The 17,320-nt window shown below is 33.8% G+C and overlaps 1 protein-coding gene and 2 pseudogenes across 1 annotated transcript; 2 read left to right on the forward strand and 1 right to left on the reverse strand.

Moving 5' to 3' along the window:
• Positions 1-692: 692 nt before the first annotated feature.
• LOC120145596 lies at positions 693-2,902 on the forward strand (annotated as a pseudogene).
• A 6,272-nt stretch (positions 2,903-9,174) lies between these two features.
• Positions 9,175-9,943, reverse strand: LOC120144994 (annotated as a pseudogene).
• A 4,909-nt stretch (positions 9,944-14,852) lies between these two features.
• Positions 14,853-15,771, forward strand: LOC120145597 (protein PLANT CADMIUM RESISTANCE 2-like). Its single transcript, XM_039159414.1, has 4 exons — positions 14,853-15,032; positions 15,130-15,201; positions 15,268-15,480; positions 15,608-15,771. The coding sequence occupies exons 1-4, from the start codon at positions 14,903-14,905 to the stop codon at positions 15,769-15,771; spliced, it is 579 nt and encodes a 192-aa protein (XP_039015345.1). The 5' UTR covers positions 14,853-14,902.
• Positions 15,772-17,320: the final 1,549 nt, after the last annotated feature.

Raw genomic sequence — 17,320 nt, forward strand, 5'->3', positions numbered from 1 at the left:
TGGACTATATTTTTTAAAAATAATTAAACTTTAATTTTCTATTTTGTTCACAATTAAATCATTTTATTCACTATGCTGTTAAATTTCTAACGACATTAACGGCGTGATGAAGTGTCATTTTTTATTATAAAATAAAAGGGTAAATTACATCGTTCATGACTAACTTCACTCTCGCTCCTATTTGCCCACCTAACTATAAAAAAAAGTAGAAGGTGGTTAGATACCACAGTAGGCCACTGTCGACTGTCGTAGATGGTGGTCGTTCGGTCCAAATTTCATGGGTCGTTTTGTCTTGACACCTTAAGTCGAATCCGACATCCATTTTGTTGAAACTGCTCCGAATTCACAAATTGGGATTAAAAGTGAGGAAATCGAAAAATTGAATCAAGATTCATGGGTTTAAGACATTTTTCGGTGAATGTACCATCAAATTTGGACTTAAGGAGTCGAGAACCGACTTATGAATTTTGAGACTGAACGACTACCATCAGCGACGGTAGACGACGACCGACGACACAATGATGACCATTTGCAGTAGAGACAAATTAGAGGAAAGAAGAGGTTAGAACGACGTTGTATTGGTGTTTATTTAAGTTCCCACCAATAAGCATAAAGATAAGTTTTAGTTGCAGAAGAATTCAAACATCAACTTTATATAGAAGTCAAAGGCTCTAGGAGAAAAGACATGGTAAATGGCTAAATGCATTTGTGGGGTCTTCTTGTTGTTGCAGGCTTATAAGCTTTACAAGAAAGGGGAAAGCTTGGAGTTGATGGACCCTGTCTTGGCCTCATCCGCAGTCCCGGAACAGTAGCTTCCTGCATCCAAAGGGCTACTATGCACACAAGGTGATCCGCAATTACGGCCCGACATGCGTCGGGTTGTTATTTTGCTGACAAAGGAACTCTAATGCCTCTGACGTTACCTGTACGGTTTGGATAACATTCTAGACAGCCACGAAGTGAGTGGGTCTATTGTACGACCAAATGCTATATTCTCCTTCGTGATTTCAACGACGTGGCCTTCTTCCATTCGTTCATAAGTCTGAAGCCTTCTGAGGAACCAAGAATTTTGACACGAGGAAAAATAAAAGATTCTCTTTTCAAAGGCTTAATTATAAAATAAGTATCTAAACTAAATCGATTTCATAATAAGTGTTCAACTATTTTTTGAATCATCTAGGTGTCTAATGTTACAAACGTTAATATTTTAGGTGCCCGCAATGTAATAGACATTAAAAAAACCCCGTGAAGCCTCTCTTTTCAAAGGCTTAACTATAAAATGTGTATAAACTAAACCACTTTTCACAAATAGGTGTCCAAACTATTTTTTGAATAATTCAGGTGTCTAACGTTACAAAGGTTAACATTTTAGGTGCCCGTAACGTAATGACCATTAAAAATTCCGTAAGTAACATGTGTCATGTCGTGATAATCTTGAATTTTAAAAATATATATTTATAAAAATCCTATTTTTTTCTAAAATTACAAAAACCTCAATCCAAATCTCTAACCTAACCACCCTTGCCAGCCACAATCATCAACACCGTCCTTGTCAGTCATCCCTACCAATCCATCTTGATTGTCGTCAAGCCGTCGAGATGCTTCAATTTCAGATTTTTTTAGAGTTTGTCGAGTTTAAATCGTTGATTAGGGTAGTTGCGTTTTTGGGTGGATGTGTCACCAGTGACAGTTCGATCGATTGGAGGTTTTTGATGGCAACAACGACAAACAAGATTGCTGACGTGGGTATAAGGATTGAAATAAAGTTTTTTAATTTTAAATAAAAAATTTAAAATTATCAGAACGTGACACATGTTATTTAATGAAAAAATTAATATTGTAGCGCATTAGTCATTCAGAAAAAGGTTTAGGCATCTTTTTTAAAAAGACTATAGTTTGAACACTTATTTTATAATTAAGACTTTTTCAAAATCGATGAAGTGATAAATCGAGACTACATTCCAATCATATTTTAGCTACCTCCGACGTCACCGATCCTCGTGATCTCCTATGTAAGAAATCACATCCGTTGGATGTAAACCTTCCCAACCGTTGGATCATAGCTCCTATCCTTCTTCCTCCCACTTCCTTTTCCTTTTAAGTTTAAACCCACAATCATCTATCTCACTTTACAACAAGTTCTCTTTCCCTCGGACGAAGGAAGAGACAGAGAGCTTCAAATTTCAATGTTACGTCACTAACGGTACTCAAGGTCCCCCACAAGCTCGACAATCTTACTTCCAGATTACACTCAGGTACTTGTGTTTTGCCCTAAAGTTTTTTTTTTTTGCTGCGTTCAATGTTATCTTATTTTTCGTTTTGAATTGTCTTGGCAGCTGATTTTGGAAGCCATAGACGCATTGGACGAGAAAGCCGGGTCCAACAAGACGACAATAGCCAAACATCGAGTCGACTCATTCCGATCTCCCGGCGGCTCACACCACTCTGCTTTCCCACCACCTCAACAAGATGAAACAAAGCGGTCAATCGTGATGTTAAAGAACAATTACATGAGACCCGCCCGAATGCTCCACCCAAGCGTGGACGTGGCGTCGCCTAAGCCCAAGGCTCCTCTTCCGGCCGGCACCGTCGTCTCTCCGCTAGACCTCGTGGTCGTCCTCCCAATGATCCACTTGCTCCGCCTAAACCAAAACCCACTCCCAGGACCGGAAGGCCACGCGGCCGCCCCCCTAAGACGGCTAAAACGACACCGCCCGCCGACCCTCCAATTCCCGAAGTTAAACGAGGCCGTGGTCGACCGCCGAAAGTGTAACTTCTTTGAAATTGTCTTAGGTGGTGCTTAGTTCTCTCATCCACTAATTGTTGTTTAGGGTTTGGATTTAGTGACTCGTAATTTGCATGTAAATCCGTTAAATTATGTAGTATTCTGGTTTATATCATTGTGATTAACTCGAGTTTATGTGCAGGAATCTGTATTCTAACTTTAAAGATAATTATTCAGAAAAAGGGAACTGTTTTGTAAGGTGGCAAGTTCCTTTGAGAGCACTCCTGAAATTCGTTAAAAGGAAGGGGTTGGTAGAGCGTACTAGACATTAGCAGCAATATAATCCCAATTTAAAGCTTGTTTGAAGGACCCCTCCTACAATTAGACACTACTAATACATTGTCCACCAAAATTATGAATTAAATTGTATTATTATTAATCAAACAATCATAGTATTCATGACGGCTAGAATTAAATATTGGCAGGTGATGAAATATTATTATTTAAGAAAAATATAAAGACTTATTAGGTATTTAACTCGAATTCAGTATGAACCAAACGACCTTAGTGATTAAGAGATTGTGTTATCTTGAGGTCCCGATTCAAGTACGTATGAGAGTATGAGCGGTAATTGTCAATAGTTGAAAGTCTTTGTACATATATTACCTTTATTCATCCTAAATTAAAAATAAAAGAAACTCAAAAGTCAACTTCTAATTTATCTAATATTTAAATTTTCAATGAATTAAATTGTAATTATACCAAAAATTTGAAAACACATACGTTTTCTTTAGTTCGACCCCTACTTGATTAAATATTTAATAATTTTATATTTTTTAAATTAAATATTTATTTTACATTAACTAAAATACTACCAAAACTATATCGACTATATAAATTTAAGGCCTCTAAGGGAGCTCCGTCCTGTTAGTCTTCATATTTCGGTCTATTTGATTTAAATTACCACTTTTGCCTTATTGATTAAAGTAAGCTATGGTTAAACCAGTCTAGAAAAGGGCAGTAAATCAATCATACTAGAAGATTAAGCAATTAATATTTCCAAGTTTCAGCAGAGGCTAATAAGTTGGTTTCAAGAATGTGAATATGTCGAAAATAGTAAGTGGAAGGGTTCAAAACTTGGTAATAAAATCCTTTCTTATATATAAAAGAATATGATTTAGAATATATATGGTAGAAACAAGTGGATTACGTGATAAATAAATTGTTGTTATTCCTTAGAATTCGGGTTCGAACATCATAGATAACAGGAGTGTGAGCATTCAATGTCGAAAGGTTAAGAGTTTATCTTTGAACATATTGCTTTGTACTTATCACAGGTTAATAAAAATAGGTAAACTATGTTTAGTATCAAACTTTTATTTTTTTCAAAGCATACCTAAAGTTTAGTTTTGTTTCATTTTAGTACCCATCTAAACGTAACATTAAATTTTAAAAAAATTAAAAGTTTTGATACTAAAAGACAAGACTAATAGTTTAGGTACCAAAATTTGAAAGCTTTCCCCCGTGAACCCTAGGATAAAAATCGTGATTCCTACAGCCAATTGGCGACAAGTACAGCGACGTATGACTAGAAGGATGACAGGAGCTACATTGGCGTAGTCGTGGTCGAAAAGGGTGGCGGGTTAGGTTAGGGTTTTGGGGCTTTTTTCAATATAAGAAATTATGAATTTTTTATATAAAATTATCAAATTGTGACACGTCACTTAACGGAAGAAATTAACGTTGTTGACGGTCCATACACTTAAAGTGATAATGTTTGTAACATTAGATATCGATATCATTTAAAAGTAATTTAGACGCATATAATTATTTTATATTTAAGCCTAAAAATTATATAGATTAATTTGAGCAGCAGCATCCGCCAGGTAGCTGTCTCACTCAAACTAATTGCGGATTGGCTTTGGCTTTTCTCATGTCCTTTTTGTTCTTCGTGAGTGCCTCATGGATTATATCCTCTCTTTTACGAAGGAAACTGCACAGAAAGTTCTCAATTTAATATTTATGTCTGATTCATTTAATATTTATAAATATGTTTGTTCAACGTTGGTGAACTTATTTATTTATATGTTTAGAGATGATAAAATTGCACCACTAGTCCTTAAACTCTTTAGGTAACTCCAAGTTCAACATGTGTTCAATTTAATCTAGCATTCGCAGATATAAAATGTAAAAAACAAAAGGAAAAGAAAATTGAGTAACGAGCTTAAACGGATTGATAAAAGATCAATAAAAGCTTTCAGCGAGTTTGTTCGTAACAAATCAAACACACATTTATTCGTATATTAATGACATGAAATCGTGTTTACACTCATTTATTTAGCTTAATGAATGATCGTTATACGCAGCGACGGATCTAAAAATGAATAATTAACAAAACAAATTCTGATTTCAAAGGCTTTAAATAAAAAATAAATTCGTAATTAATTATACAAATGATTCACAAACAATTCATCGTGACTGCATTTATTTAAATAGAAGTTGATTAACAATGAAATCATCTTAAACTAATCTGTATATGTCCAACTCTCCTCAGTCTTGCATGCAGTAGACGTAATGGTATAACAAATCAAACGTCTTGATAAACGTAACTTTCATTGATTAGTCGGAAGATGCTTAGTCTCGTCATCAAGAATGATAATATTTAAGCCGAGTTGAGTTATTTATTGGTTTTATAGCTTGATTAAACGAGATTAAGCACTCACAATAAAAGAGATAAGACTAAATGACTAAGGGGTTAAAATTGGTTAAGTTTGTGCTATTGATTATGGATGGGTATGGGTCGGGCTAGATTTTCGGCTAACTCGGTCTAACCTAAAAATAGACGTCCTCCATTTGAATCCGACCCGATTCAAGTTTAGAATGACTTCATCAATTTGAAATTCGGCCTAATTTTTTTAAATAAACTCGAACCCGACCTAAATAATATATTTAAAAAAATATTAATTGTATTCAATAAAATAATCTAATTGAAAAAAAAATATATAAAGAGGAGTGTTCTTATCATTATCCCTAAATATATAAGATAAAATTATATTCTTTTTCGGATTGGGCCGAATCAGTTTTCACCCTAAACCGAACCCGACCTAAACTTGTACTCTAAATATACTCAACCCGATCCGAATTCAAATTTTGTTTAAAATATCTGACCCGTTCGGATCAGATCGATTCGAATAGGAACCCACCGGGTTCGTCCTTGCCCATCCCTTCTATTATTGGACGAAAGGTTAAATTTGCATTGAAGTATTGGCCCTAAATTACAAGTGTAGACCAATTTCCTTCAAATATGGGCTAACACTTCTCTCGTGAAATCCACAGGAGCTAAGGCCTAACCCATCTTCTATATTTCCTTAAATTTTAAAAACTGAATAAAATGAATTCTGATAAAATCTTTATATATTGCATTAGAATGAAATAATATTAACGATGAGAGTAACTACGTGTATCACTTGAATTAACAATTTAAGTTTAATGTTTAATTGAATAAATAATATATTAACAAATATCGAATTAATTTATAAATCAATTAAAATATTAAAAATATGTTATCCTATTCAAGCTCCACATGTTATCTATGCGGATCCAAATGAAATATGGATATTATATTATTTTATATAAATATATTTTCATTTGATAAGCAATAATGTACATTACAAATATTTTCTTGGTACAAAAAAAATTAGATCAGGGTGGCTCCCCCGATCAAAGATCAAGGCATACTTAAGACCCAATTGAGATTTATATAGGAATTTACATATTGTCCACCAAGAATGACAGTAGAAGATTCAACCTAGCTTTATAAGTTTAGATTTCGGAATCCCAACTACTTGTACCACACTCGTTGTGGTGGGTGGATCTTCCAACTAGATTTTCTATATATATTAAGACTCGAACATGAGATATTGTTTAAGCAATATCACACTGCTTACCACTTGAACTAACGTGTTGATTGTAACTTTATTATTTATATATATATATATATACAATGTGAAAGCAAATCAAACTCAACACCCTAGTAGTAATGAGTCCATACATAGCCCATTAAAATACAAAAACAAAACATTTATTGAAAGTTGAAATATGTATTTTGTGGAAAGTAAGAAGTTTATTTGGGACCCAAAGACCAAAACTGATTTAATCAAGGGAGTGAAAATAATAAAAAGGATAGTAAGTGCGACTCGTGAACCGAAAGACAAAGCTGCTGGTCCTAATGCCAAGACATGAACAGCAGCAAAGAAAACAAGGACAGCCAAGTTCTTTTTTTTTTTTTTTTCTCGGTTTCCTTTCGATTTCAATCTTTCCCGACTATTCCTAAGTCAAGAGTAATAATGGGTATTGATCCGGATAGATCGGATTTTTTTATAAACTCTATCCGAAAATCATATACCCTCCATCTAATCTGGATTTTATTCGAAAATTATATATCTCCATCTTATCCGAATCCTATATAAAAATTATATGTTATATGCCCGATCTGAACCTGACCCATCATTTTGAGATAAATCATGAACTCGTTCCGATCTGAAAGAATATATTTATAAAAAATATTATTTGTATTTGACAAAAAAAGATATTTAATTAAAAAAAATATAGAGGATCTTATTGCAATTAGCTCTAATTATATAAAGTAAAATTATAATTTTTTCGGGCTGGGACGAATATTTTTTAGATTAAACCCAAACCTAATCCGATATGAACTTAATATTTGAAAAATAACGTTACCCAAATTTAAATTTTTATAAAAATCCAAACCGATAAAATTCAATGTTATTAAAACCGGACCGGACCGGCCGATTCAACCGGTTGAACCGTGAACCGGTGGCCTGTCCGGTTTGGTTAACTCCCAAAACCAGATGAGCACAGAACCGGTAGAACCGGTAAAATCGGGGTGAATCGGCTAAAAACCGGCAAAACCGGTGTGAACCACCGATTCTCTTTTTTTTAAAAAAAAAAAAATAAACTAAACGACGTCATTTGTTAAACGAGCCGAGTCGAACTCGAGTACTGCTAAGCTCGACTTAAACTCGAAAACTTTAAAAGTATGCTCAACTCGACTCAAAAACTCACGAGCTAAAAATTATCAAGTTCAACTCGAACTCAAAATATAATATTGAAACTTGAACTCGAAAAGGCTCGAACTCAAAAAAAATTAAAAGCTTGATGAAAGCCTGAAATTCGAGCTCAATTGAAGCGAAAGAATAGTTCGCTCTGTGCTCACCAATAGGCTCCATGATTTTGAATGTCAAATTACCTCTAGTATTTATAGAAGTCAGTTGAGATGCTCTTCTATGTTTCTTAGCCATGTGGGATTGTTTTAAAAAAAAATTAAACCAAACGACATCGTTTGTTATGATTTTTTTCAGCACCAAATTTATTTTTTATTATAGTTATATAATTATATTTATTATTTAAAATGTTTTACCTTAAATATTATGTTGTAGTTGATTTGAATCGTTTTGTTTCACTTGATTTTATGGTTTTTAACTTATATATGTTATGACTTGTGATATTTTTGTACTTTTTATTATTGTAAACTTAAAAATAGTGTTATATATATATATTAATATTGTTTTGAATATTATGTAAAATTTAAAAATATTATTTTATATAAAATCCGATTGAACCTGATTGAACCAGTGAACCAGTACTTTTATCGGTTTAAGGTTTAGTCCGATTTTAAAAACATTGATAAAATTAAATCACGTGGAAACTCATTAAGTTCAGATTATATGTACATCCCTAATCACGGACTCCATCGATTCGCTGTCGCTTTACAAAAATCCAAATCCGCCTAAACGAACCCGACATCATCTGGCTGTCGCTCTCTCATTGGCGATTTTGAAGCTGCTCGGTAATTAATGAAGTGGAACTGGTTAACCTTAGACAATGCCATAACTGTATCAAAAAATTTATTGTATTAATCCATCCAATATTATTTCAATTGATTTTATCATGTACAGGACACATGACAAAATTAGTTTTTAAAATTGTCTAAATGATTGTTTAGATTCATAATTCTTTTAGCATTTTAACTCATAAAGTTTTAATTTTGAGTTAAAATAATTCATATTAGATTAGCGTACGTATAATTGGTGTTTACGAATAGTAAAGTACTGACGTGGGTCCTTAAAATCTTGCATAAATAATTAAATGAAATTTTTAATCATGACTATAAAAATTCAGGTGCCTAGAAGAAATAATTGGTGTTTATAATTTATTATAATTATTTTAAATACTAAGCTTTATATAATTTTTAAATCAATATTTTCATGCAGGTTATAATAACAATATTAAAATGAAAAAAAAATCAGTGCAGTCAGAGTTTAACTCGACAAACACAAACTCAGTTTCCAGCAAACAAGAACATGCAGCTTTACCATTCTCAGAAAGTCCAAATTACAAACAAAAAACACTTTAAAATCGCTGTACAAAAAAGAAGCAAAAGTTGAAATTAAACAAAGCTGTCTGATCATAAATTATACATTTTTTTCTTATATATTCAACAACTAATTCCTACCCTTTTCTGCATAACTATTAACCAGCGCCAACGCATTGCTCGTAAACTTCTTCACGTTCGCCGCCCTCTCGCACACCGCCGCCTTCGTCGGGCAGTCGCCCACATCTTCGAAGCCGTCCGTACACGTCTCCTCGTCAGTCAGGGCGGCGCTCATCCACGTCTGGACATTCCCATTTGGGACCTGAAAGACTCGGAACCGGGAGCCACCAGCTTCCGCATTTGGTTCAAGGAGCCCCGGATTTCGTCGACGGCGCCACCCATGTTGGAGAAGCAGTCGTGCAAGGCGGAGCTGGCTCGTGGGTCGGCGCCGTAGTCGGCCTCGCGGGAGAGGTTAGAGACGAAGGCCGCCATGTGACGGGCCCTGGAGAGGCTGACGCCAATGGCGGTACGTGCTAGGCGAGCTGGGTCTTGTTGGATGGCTTTGGCGTAGCCGGAGAGGGAAGCGTAACAGAGGTCGGGGTATAAGGTGGCGGAGCAGCTTGTGCGGATGTAGTCTCTGGCATTTGATGAGGTGGTGCGGGAATCATATCCGGCGGAGCTGAGTGCTGGGATTGAATGGAGATAGAAGAAGAAGAATGTTAGAAGGAAGGATTTCATCATGGCTATGGTTATTTTAACGGTTTTTTTTTTTTACGAAGAAGAAGAAGAAGTCATTTCGGGATCCGTGTTGCTGTGCGGAAGGGAAGGCGATTGCTTTAGGGATGAGTGAGTGTGGACAGTGGTTCTGGTTTTGTAGACTCGTGAGTGGATGTTCTTTTACATACTTACCCCGTTATTATTTAGTGTATTTTCAAGGATGCCATTGTTGTTCGATATTGGCGAATACCCTTGATTAGGATGGCAAACGGCAGAGTAGATGCATACATCTCTTCCCCATCTTTATACACATAATATTTTTATATCTATCACTTACATACCATTTATAATGGATAAAATTTTAAATTCATATTCATTCTTGTGGATATATTCTCAAATCAATATGCTTATACTCATTATTTAATTAGAAATACCTATCATTCATCTCGTATCCATATGTATACGTTCATGCTCTCCAATTTGTGATAGGAGAAACAACAATATTCAGTTCTAAAAATATTTATATTATAACATTTGGTTGAATTAAAGGCCACGTATTATAAAATCTTAAGATTTATATCATAGTTTTTGAAATTACTTAAATTCATAATGATTCAAAATATATATAGTGGATAGTTAGTAAGTAGACAGATGCATGACGAACGGATGCAGGATAGTGGGGTCTCGAATCCGTCAATTACTCACTACTCATGATAGATATGATTTTTACATCTGTCTCCACTTTAATTAGGATGAATATGGTACAAAATCCATGAAATTGTATTTGTTCTTGATCAAAACATTAGATGCTCCTATTTTATTGAAAATATTAATTTATAAAATTAATTTGATTATTTTTATTTATTTATTAACCAATTAAAAGCAACGAAAGTTAAAAGCGCTTAACTAGTAGAGACAAGGAGAAGTGGCGCGTGCAAGTGTGAAACCGCAGCGTTCGAAGAAAAATAGCGCTTAAAGCATATCTGACTTTAAAAATAGCGGCTGCTTGGAGGCGGTGCATCCACCAAGCACTCGACCAATAAGTCGACATCGGGTCTAAGCATGGACTACAAACCAATTCAGGATAAAATATTAAAAAAATAAATTTAATTAAATATTTAAATTAAAAAATATATATTAACAAAAACATGCAAGTGGCTCACAAAGCACGTCCACTGTTGATGGACCATAACACAACATTGTGGCTTGCAACCTAATCGTCAAAGCCAAATTGTAGATTTATTTAAGCAATTAAAATGCTTCTATTATATAATAATACGATGCTATAAAAGAGGCCTTTAGCTTGAAGTTAATTTTATCGTTAATTTATTTATTTTAATAAAAATAAATCAAAGTGACGTTAACGTGTTGAGTGAGAATTTTTAAATTACAAATTTAAATATACAAACGTACTATTTCAATGTGATCTAAGATGTGATGTACTCTTTCATTTAATCTCGTGACATTTTCGTTGCAAATCATCGTCAAGGTTATTTATATTATGCCGGGGAGGGTGGGTTAGTAGATTCGCTAGGGTAGCTTAAAAAAGAAAGAACTTTTGAAGACGCGATGGCAATGGCAAATGGTGATTATTATTCCTTGCCCCACTGCCACAGCGAAGCGTGCACTATTTGCGGTGGCTTTAACCGACTGTAGGGCCCGACACAACCATTTTCTCCCAGATTGATTCTCTTGCTTTCGAGAGTGGAGGGGTGACTCTGCTTAGTGGGTTTTAGGGCTAATATACCCAACCCATTCACAATCTCCTCATCTGACATTTCTAAGTCCCTATATAAGTCCTACATGAGTCAGCCATGTTAGGGCTAATACCTAACGTGTGATTAAGGTTGTAAACGAGACGAGACAGATCGTGAGTTATTCGAGATCGATTCGATCAACGCTCGATAAATACTCGAGTTCTTAACGATCCAAAACGAGTTACTTAATACTCGACTTGAAAAGCTCGCCGACAAATCGAAGAGATTATATATTAAAATTTTATTTTTTTTAAAAAATAAATTATTAATAAAATTAACATTTATGTGTTAATCTTTTAAAAATGCAGCAGAAGGTGTTCACGTACTTAATTTTTAGGTTTAAGTTTGAATTTGAGTTTCAACTGAGTTAAGTTCAAGATTTTTTTTTACTTCAAACTTTGACGAGCTTTTTTAACTTGAATTCATGATTTCAAGTTCGAGCCTAGCTCCATTTTAAAGTTTTCAAGTCGAATTGAATTCAACAATATTCGAAATCGACTCTACTCGTTTACAACCCTACATGTAAAATGTTTAAGCTTTTTCAAATACATAGCTTCCCACCACATCCCAAAGATTATGAAAAAAGAAGTTTTATTATACAGAGCGACCAAGGACCAAGTAGGAAGTTTTTTGGCACGAGCAAAACTATATATTGTTAGGGTTAAAGGGGGGGGGGCGAAAAAGAGGCAAATGATGTTTTACGGACCCATCGGCGCAATTGAATCTATTAAGCTAAAGTTAAGAACCTTTCTTTGGGGGGGGGGGGACATAAAAATTCTAGCTTTGTAAGTGAATCTAAAGAGGTAGGAAGCCTTTGTCCACACTAATTTCTTGTTATTATTAATATTGGTCGTGTTTTTTTTATCTATGTTGGATGATGTTATTACAAAATTGTGGCCCACCGCATCATTGTCTTCAAAAGGAACCGGGAGAATTTGACTCCGTGAATGAGGGGCTAAAGCCTTTGCTAATCTCAAAGGTTATCATTAATTAATTTTAATTTAATTAAATAATAAATCTATTGAGCGATTTCAGTGGTAAAAGTGATCTTAGCAATAGAAATGTTCTATCGAGTAATTGTATTTACGTCATTCATGACTGAATTATTTTAGCAAATAATACTTTATAATAATTTTAATTTAAAAATTTAGTCGGATCTTACGTTTATGTTATATGCAGAGATTTTTACGCAGGGATTTATTTTGCAGGGATTACTTCCCATTACAGACACGGTATATGAAGACTTCATATGAAGACTGTTTAACTATGTATTATTATTTATATGCATGCATTTATTTTTAGTTTTAAATTTTCTGACTGCCGGAGGTCTTCCACGAAAGCTGCTCTCAACCTGGCGTTGAGAGCAGCTACTACCTACCTCTCCTTTATCCCATTGTATATGGGAATAGGGTTTTGTTATTGTTGTTAATTTAAAAATTAATTAAATGATATATTATAATTATCATTTAGTTGTAACTTACCTCCACGTTACTTGTATAATTATCCAAACCAACTGAATGGCTGAAAATTCCAAATTTAAAACCCAAAGATATTAAGGGTTAGCGCATAGGGCTATAAATAACGGGTGTTTATGCACGTTAGAGGGCACTCCAATGCATACCTCTCCATTTCAACCTTTTGGGCCTAACGTCCTTATTGTTTAAATTTACTTTCTACAATTTTGTTTTTATTAATCTTTTTGACGAGTTCTAAATCCAATCCTAAACTTATCTACACAGGAGGAGAAGGAAGACTTTAAAGGAATGCAGTAGTGTTCTTAATAGGGTAGGACTCATGACCTAAAGAAATGTGAGGAAACAGTTTGGTCAACCGGTCAATGTGCTTGCTCTTTTTTATTAACTAGGTGATTGAGAGTACGTATGTTTTATAGACTGCCAACCATTTGACATTGAACACGTAAATATTCTGTAGTCACTGATGCTCGAATAAAGAATCTCTAAGAATAGTATTATCCCTTTAACCATAAAAGTCATGAATTTAATTTTTAATTTATTTTAAAAAAACATTTTAGGTAGCGCTCTTCCGAAAATATTAAAAAACATTAACATTTTCGTAGTGTCTTTCCTTAATCTTATATTAGGTTGTCGTACAATAGAACTACCAATTTTTCAGCCGTCTCTCACTTTCTCAAAATCCTTTAGGTTTGGGATATTCGACCGTGAACGTATGATCAGCCATTTGTATACGAATATCATAAAATATTTTAATATAATTATTTTCTGATCTGCTACGATTAAAGATAGAGAAGTGATGAGATAATAAATTTTAAAAGTTTTAAATTTTCTTATAATTTAATTTTGGGTAAATCACACATTTAGTATTCGAACAATCGGTTTTGATTCATTTAGTACATAAACTTTAGTTTTTTAAAATCATACATAACGTTTAGCTTTTGTTTCATTTAGTACCGTTAAAAAATTAACGTTATGTTTTGAAACGAACTGAAATTTTATGCACTAAAATAGGCCAAAACTGATAGTTTTCTAAATACGTAAATTACCCTTTAATTTTTTTTAAATTTTCATTTAAAATTTTTTTGTACATTTTATAAAATTTCATAAATTTATCGTCCTAATAGAAAAACTGTGTCCAGAACTAAATTTGACCAGAAAATGTTTCAGGTTTCGGGGTAACTCATGAGTTTACGACTGAGCTGGCCATGTGATGATCAAAACAAAGAGCCTATTTTAAACGATGGCATACACGTGTTAATTATTGGCACTTTGGTTTCACCGGTGGCGGCTTACTGCAACTGGCTTTGTCGAGTTCAACGTAATTTATTTTAATTAATCAATGATATTTAATTTATTGACCGATTAAATTAGATCTGATACTACATAGACGAGTATGATCCTCTTAACGCAATTCATTATATTCGTAAACGTTAGGGTTTGAATACATGATTTTACTTAAAAAATTTAGTATCTCATTTCGGTAGGTGATATGATTGACGGCTCAGTGGAAATTTAGTAGAAAAATCTCATTGTTTTCATCTATTTTATGCTTAAAATTAGCTCATAATATGGTCATCACGTTTACCGGTTTCCTTGGTTTGGTTAACGAAGACTCGGTCTATAAGCGCTAACTGATGCTTCGGATCGGTATTAATGGAAATCTTCACGGAAGCTGAGTTGACTCGTAAAACTTGTGAAGATTCTTATGATATTTCCTTTCCCGTGGTTTCACTTATATAAATGTAGACCCACCATTTCATTTCCCTTGAAGCCCTCAACGATTTTTCATTTTCTTATTTGCAATAACTCTGAAAGAACGCATGAGGGCTTCACCATGTACACAAACCAACCAGCAACCGGTGTTCCCGTCGACTCAATGAACCAGCAATATCGTATGCAGCAACCGGGGGAGCCGGTCCCTTGGTCGACGGGCCTCTTCGACTGCGGCTCCGATGTTTCCAACAGTAAAGCTTTTCCTTTCAAATAAACCTATCATGATCTTCTCTTTTATTTCTTTCCAACTGATGGCTCAATGTTGTTTGATTTACTTGGATCCTATAGCTTGGATCACATGCTGTTGTCCTTGCATCACCTTCGGACAAATTGCTGAGATCCTCGACCAAGGATCAACATGTAAGCCCTAAACTCTATACCCAAAATCTTAAACCGTAAATCGGTTGACTTCGAAATAATTGGCAGCATGTGGAGCAAGCGGAGCACTGTACGCATTAATCGGACTACTCACGGGGTGTGCATGTATCTACTCCTGCTTCTATCGGCAAAGAATGAGGAGGCAATACATGTTGGAAGACCGACCCTGCAACGATTGCCTCGTACATTACTGGTGCGAGAGATGCGCACTGTGCCAGGAATATCGCGAGATCAAGAACCGTGGCTTCGACATGACCATCGGTAGTCATTCATTACACTATCGAAAAATCACATAAAATTTTACACTATAGTTTGCAATCGTATGCATTAAATTCACTCGATCCCATGGTTTTTAATGTGCATTTTGTTTTTTGTTTGGAATATGCAGGATGGCATGGAAACATGGCGAGGCAACAAAACCAAGATGAGCAAATGTCATCGGCTCCAGTTATGGAAACCGGCATGAAAAGAAAAAAAAGAGAGAGAGAGAGAGAGAGAGAAGCTTCTGGGTTTGAAGAGAGAGTGCAATTATTTTATGTAATGTTGACGTGAGTTTGGTTATTATTATATACTGAAGCTGGTTTCAATATATATTTGTATATTTAATAATAGATTCGTCCCACTAACGTAAACTATTATGTTTTTCCTCTGCAAAATTATTACATGCACGGATGCACGCCGCCGGGGAAGTCCTTTGGTCGACCGGACTCTGTGATTGCTGCTAGGATATTCAAATCCCCTATAAATTATTTGATTTTCAGCACACTAAATACATAAATAAATATATAATTTTGAAATGAACTTGATTTATTTTTTGAAGTAATTTGAGCTTAAACACTATTTAAGCATAATAATGGAAACTAAATTACCTTCTTTAATGGAAGCTCCTATGGATTCCACTTCCTTTTGCAATCAAGACAGGGCGGAGGGCCCAAAGAGGTTCCGGCCCGGTTAAAATTTGTATATTCGATATATTTTGGTCTAATGTATTTTAATTCATGTAAAAATAAATATTTAAATTAAAAATATAAGAATTTATTGAATGTAATTAGGTAAGGATCGAACTAAAGAATGATAACCCCATGTTCTCAAATTTTTGATCTAAACAATTTAGGTCATTACAAGTTTAAATATTAGACAAATTAGGAGTTATCTTATGAATTTTGAGTTTCTTTATATAAATCTAGGGTGTGTACACGATAATATATGTACAAAGACTTTCATCTATTTGACAATGAACGCTCAACTCCTACATGTGCAGTGCTTGAACTCAAGACCTCAAGGATAATAACAATCTCTTAATCATTGAAGTTATTCGGTTCGTGCTTAATTTTAATTTTAAATATCTAATAAATATTTATATTTTTAAATAATTTAATATTTTGGCCACTGACAATATTTAGTTATGACTCGATCACTTAATCAAGAGATGATAAAAGAAATTGACTTTGTTTCTGAAATAGTCTAATTATGCCCTTGAAATTCAGTTTTTTTTTTGTTTGCTTTTTAAATAATATAAGTCCAACTAATAATAAGGATTTTTGTGAAACTATATTATGTTTTCTAATTATTCATATAAAAGGATAAATAAAATAAAATATTGAATACAAGATTATATGATGTTGGATATAATTTAATGACAATTATTAAATTATGTTTAAATAGTTATTTTATTATTAAATTTTTTAATTAGGTAAAAATCAAACAATTTTAATAGTTAAAAATTATTTTTATCTCTTGAGATACCGAGTTTAATCATTATTTATGTCAAGAATTTGAACGTTTATTATCAAAATAGTTAATTTTTTTTTAAATATATGCTATTTTGTATTTACCGTAAATTTAGTAAATTATTATAAATAATTTTATAATAATATAAAATACTTTTTGACCCCAAAACTAAATTTGAAAATCACTACATTAACTATCTAATATGATTTTCTAAAAAAAAACCAATAAAACCATTCAGATAAGTTCAAGCTCTGTTTCAAATAAAAAAGTGCCACGTGTATACGATTCACGCGGTTCCTTCAATTACCCCCGCAAAGTGAAAGTGCGTGATAAACAAGCGCCAAACTTGACTTGTTCCACTAACATCCAC

Source organism: Hibiscus syriacus, unplaced genomic scaffold (assembly GCF_006381635.1).
Source record: "Hibiscus syriacus cultivar Baekdansim isolate YM2019G1 unplaced genomic scaffold, ASM638163v2 tig00110893_pilon, whole genome shotgun sequence".
NCBI lineage: Eukaryota > Viridiplantae > Streptophyta > Magnoliopsida > Malvales > Malvaceae > Hibiscus > Hibiscus syriacus.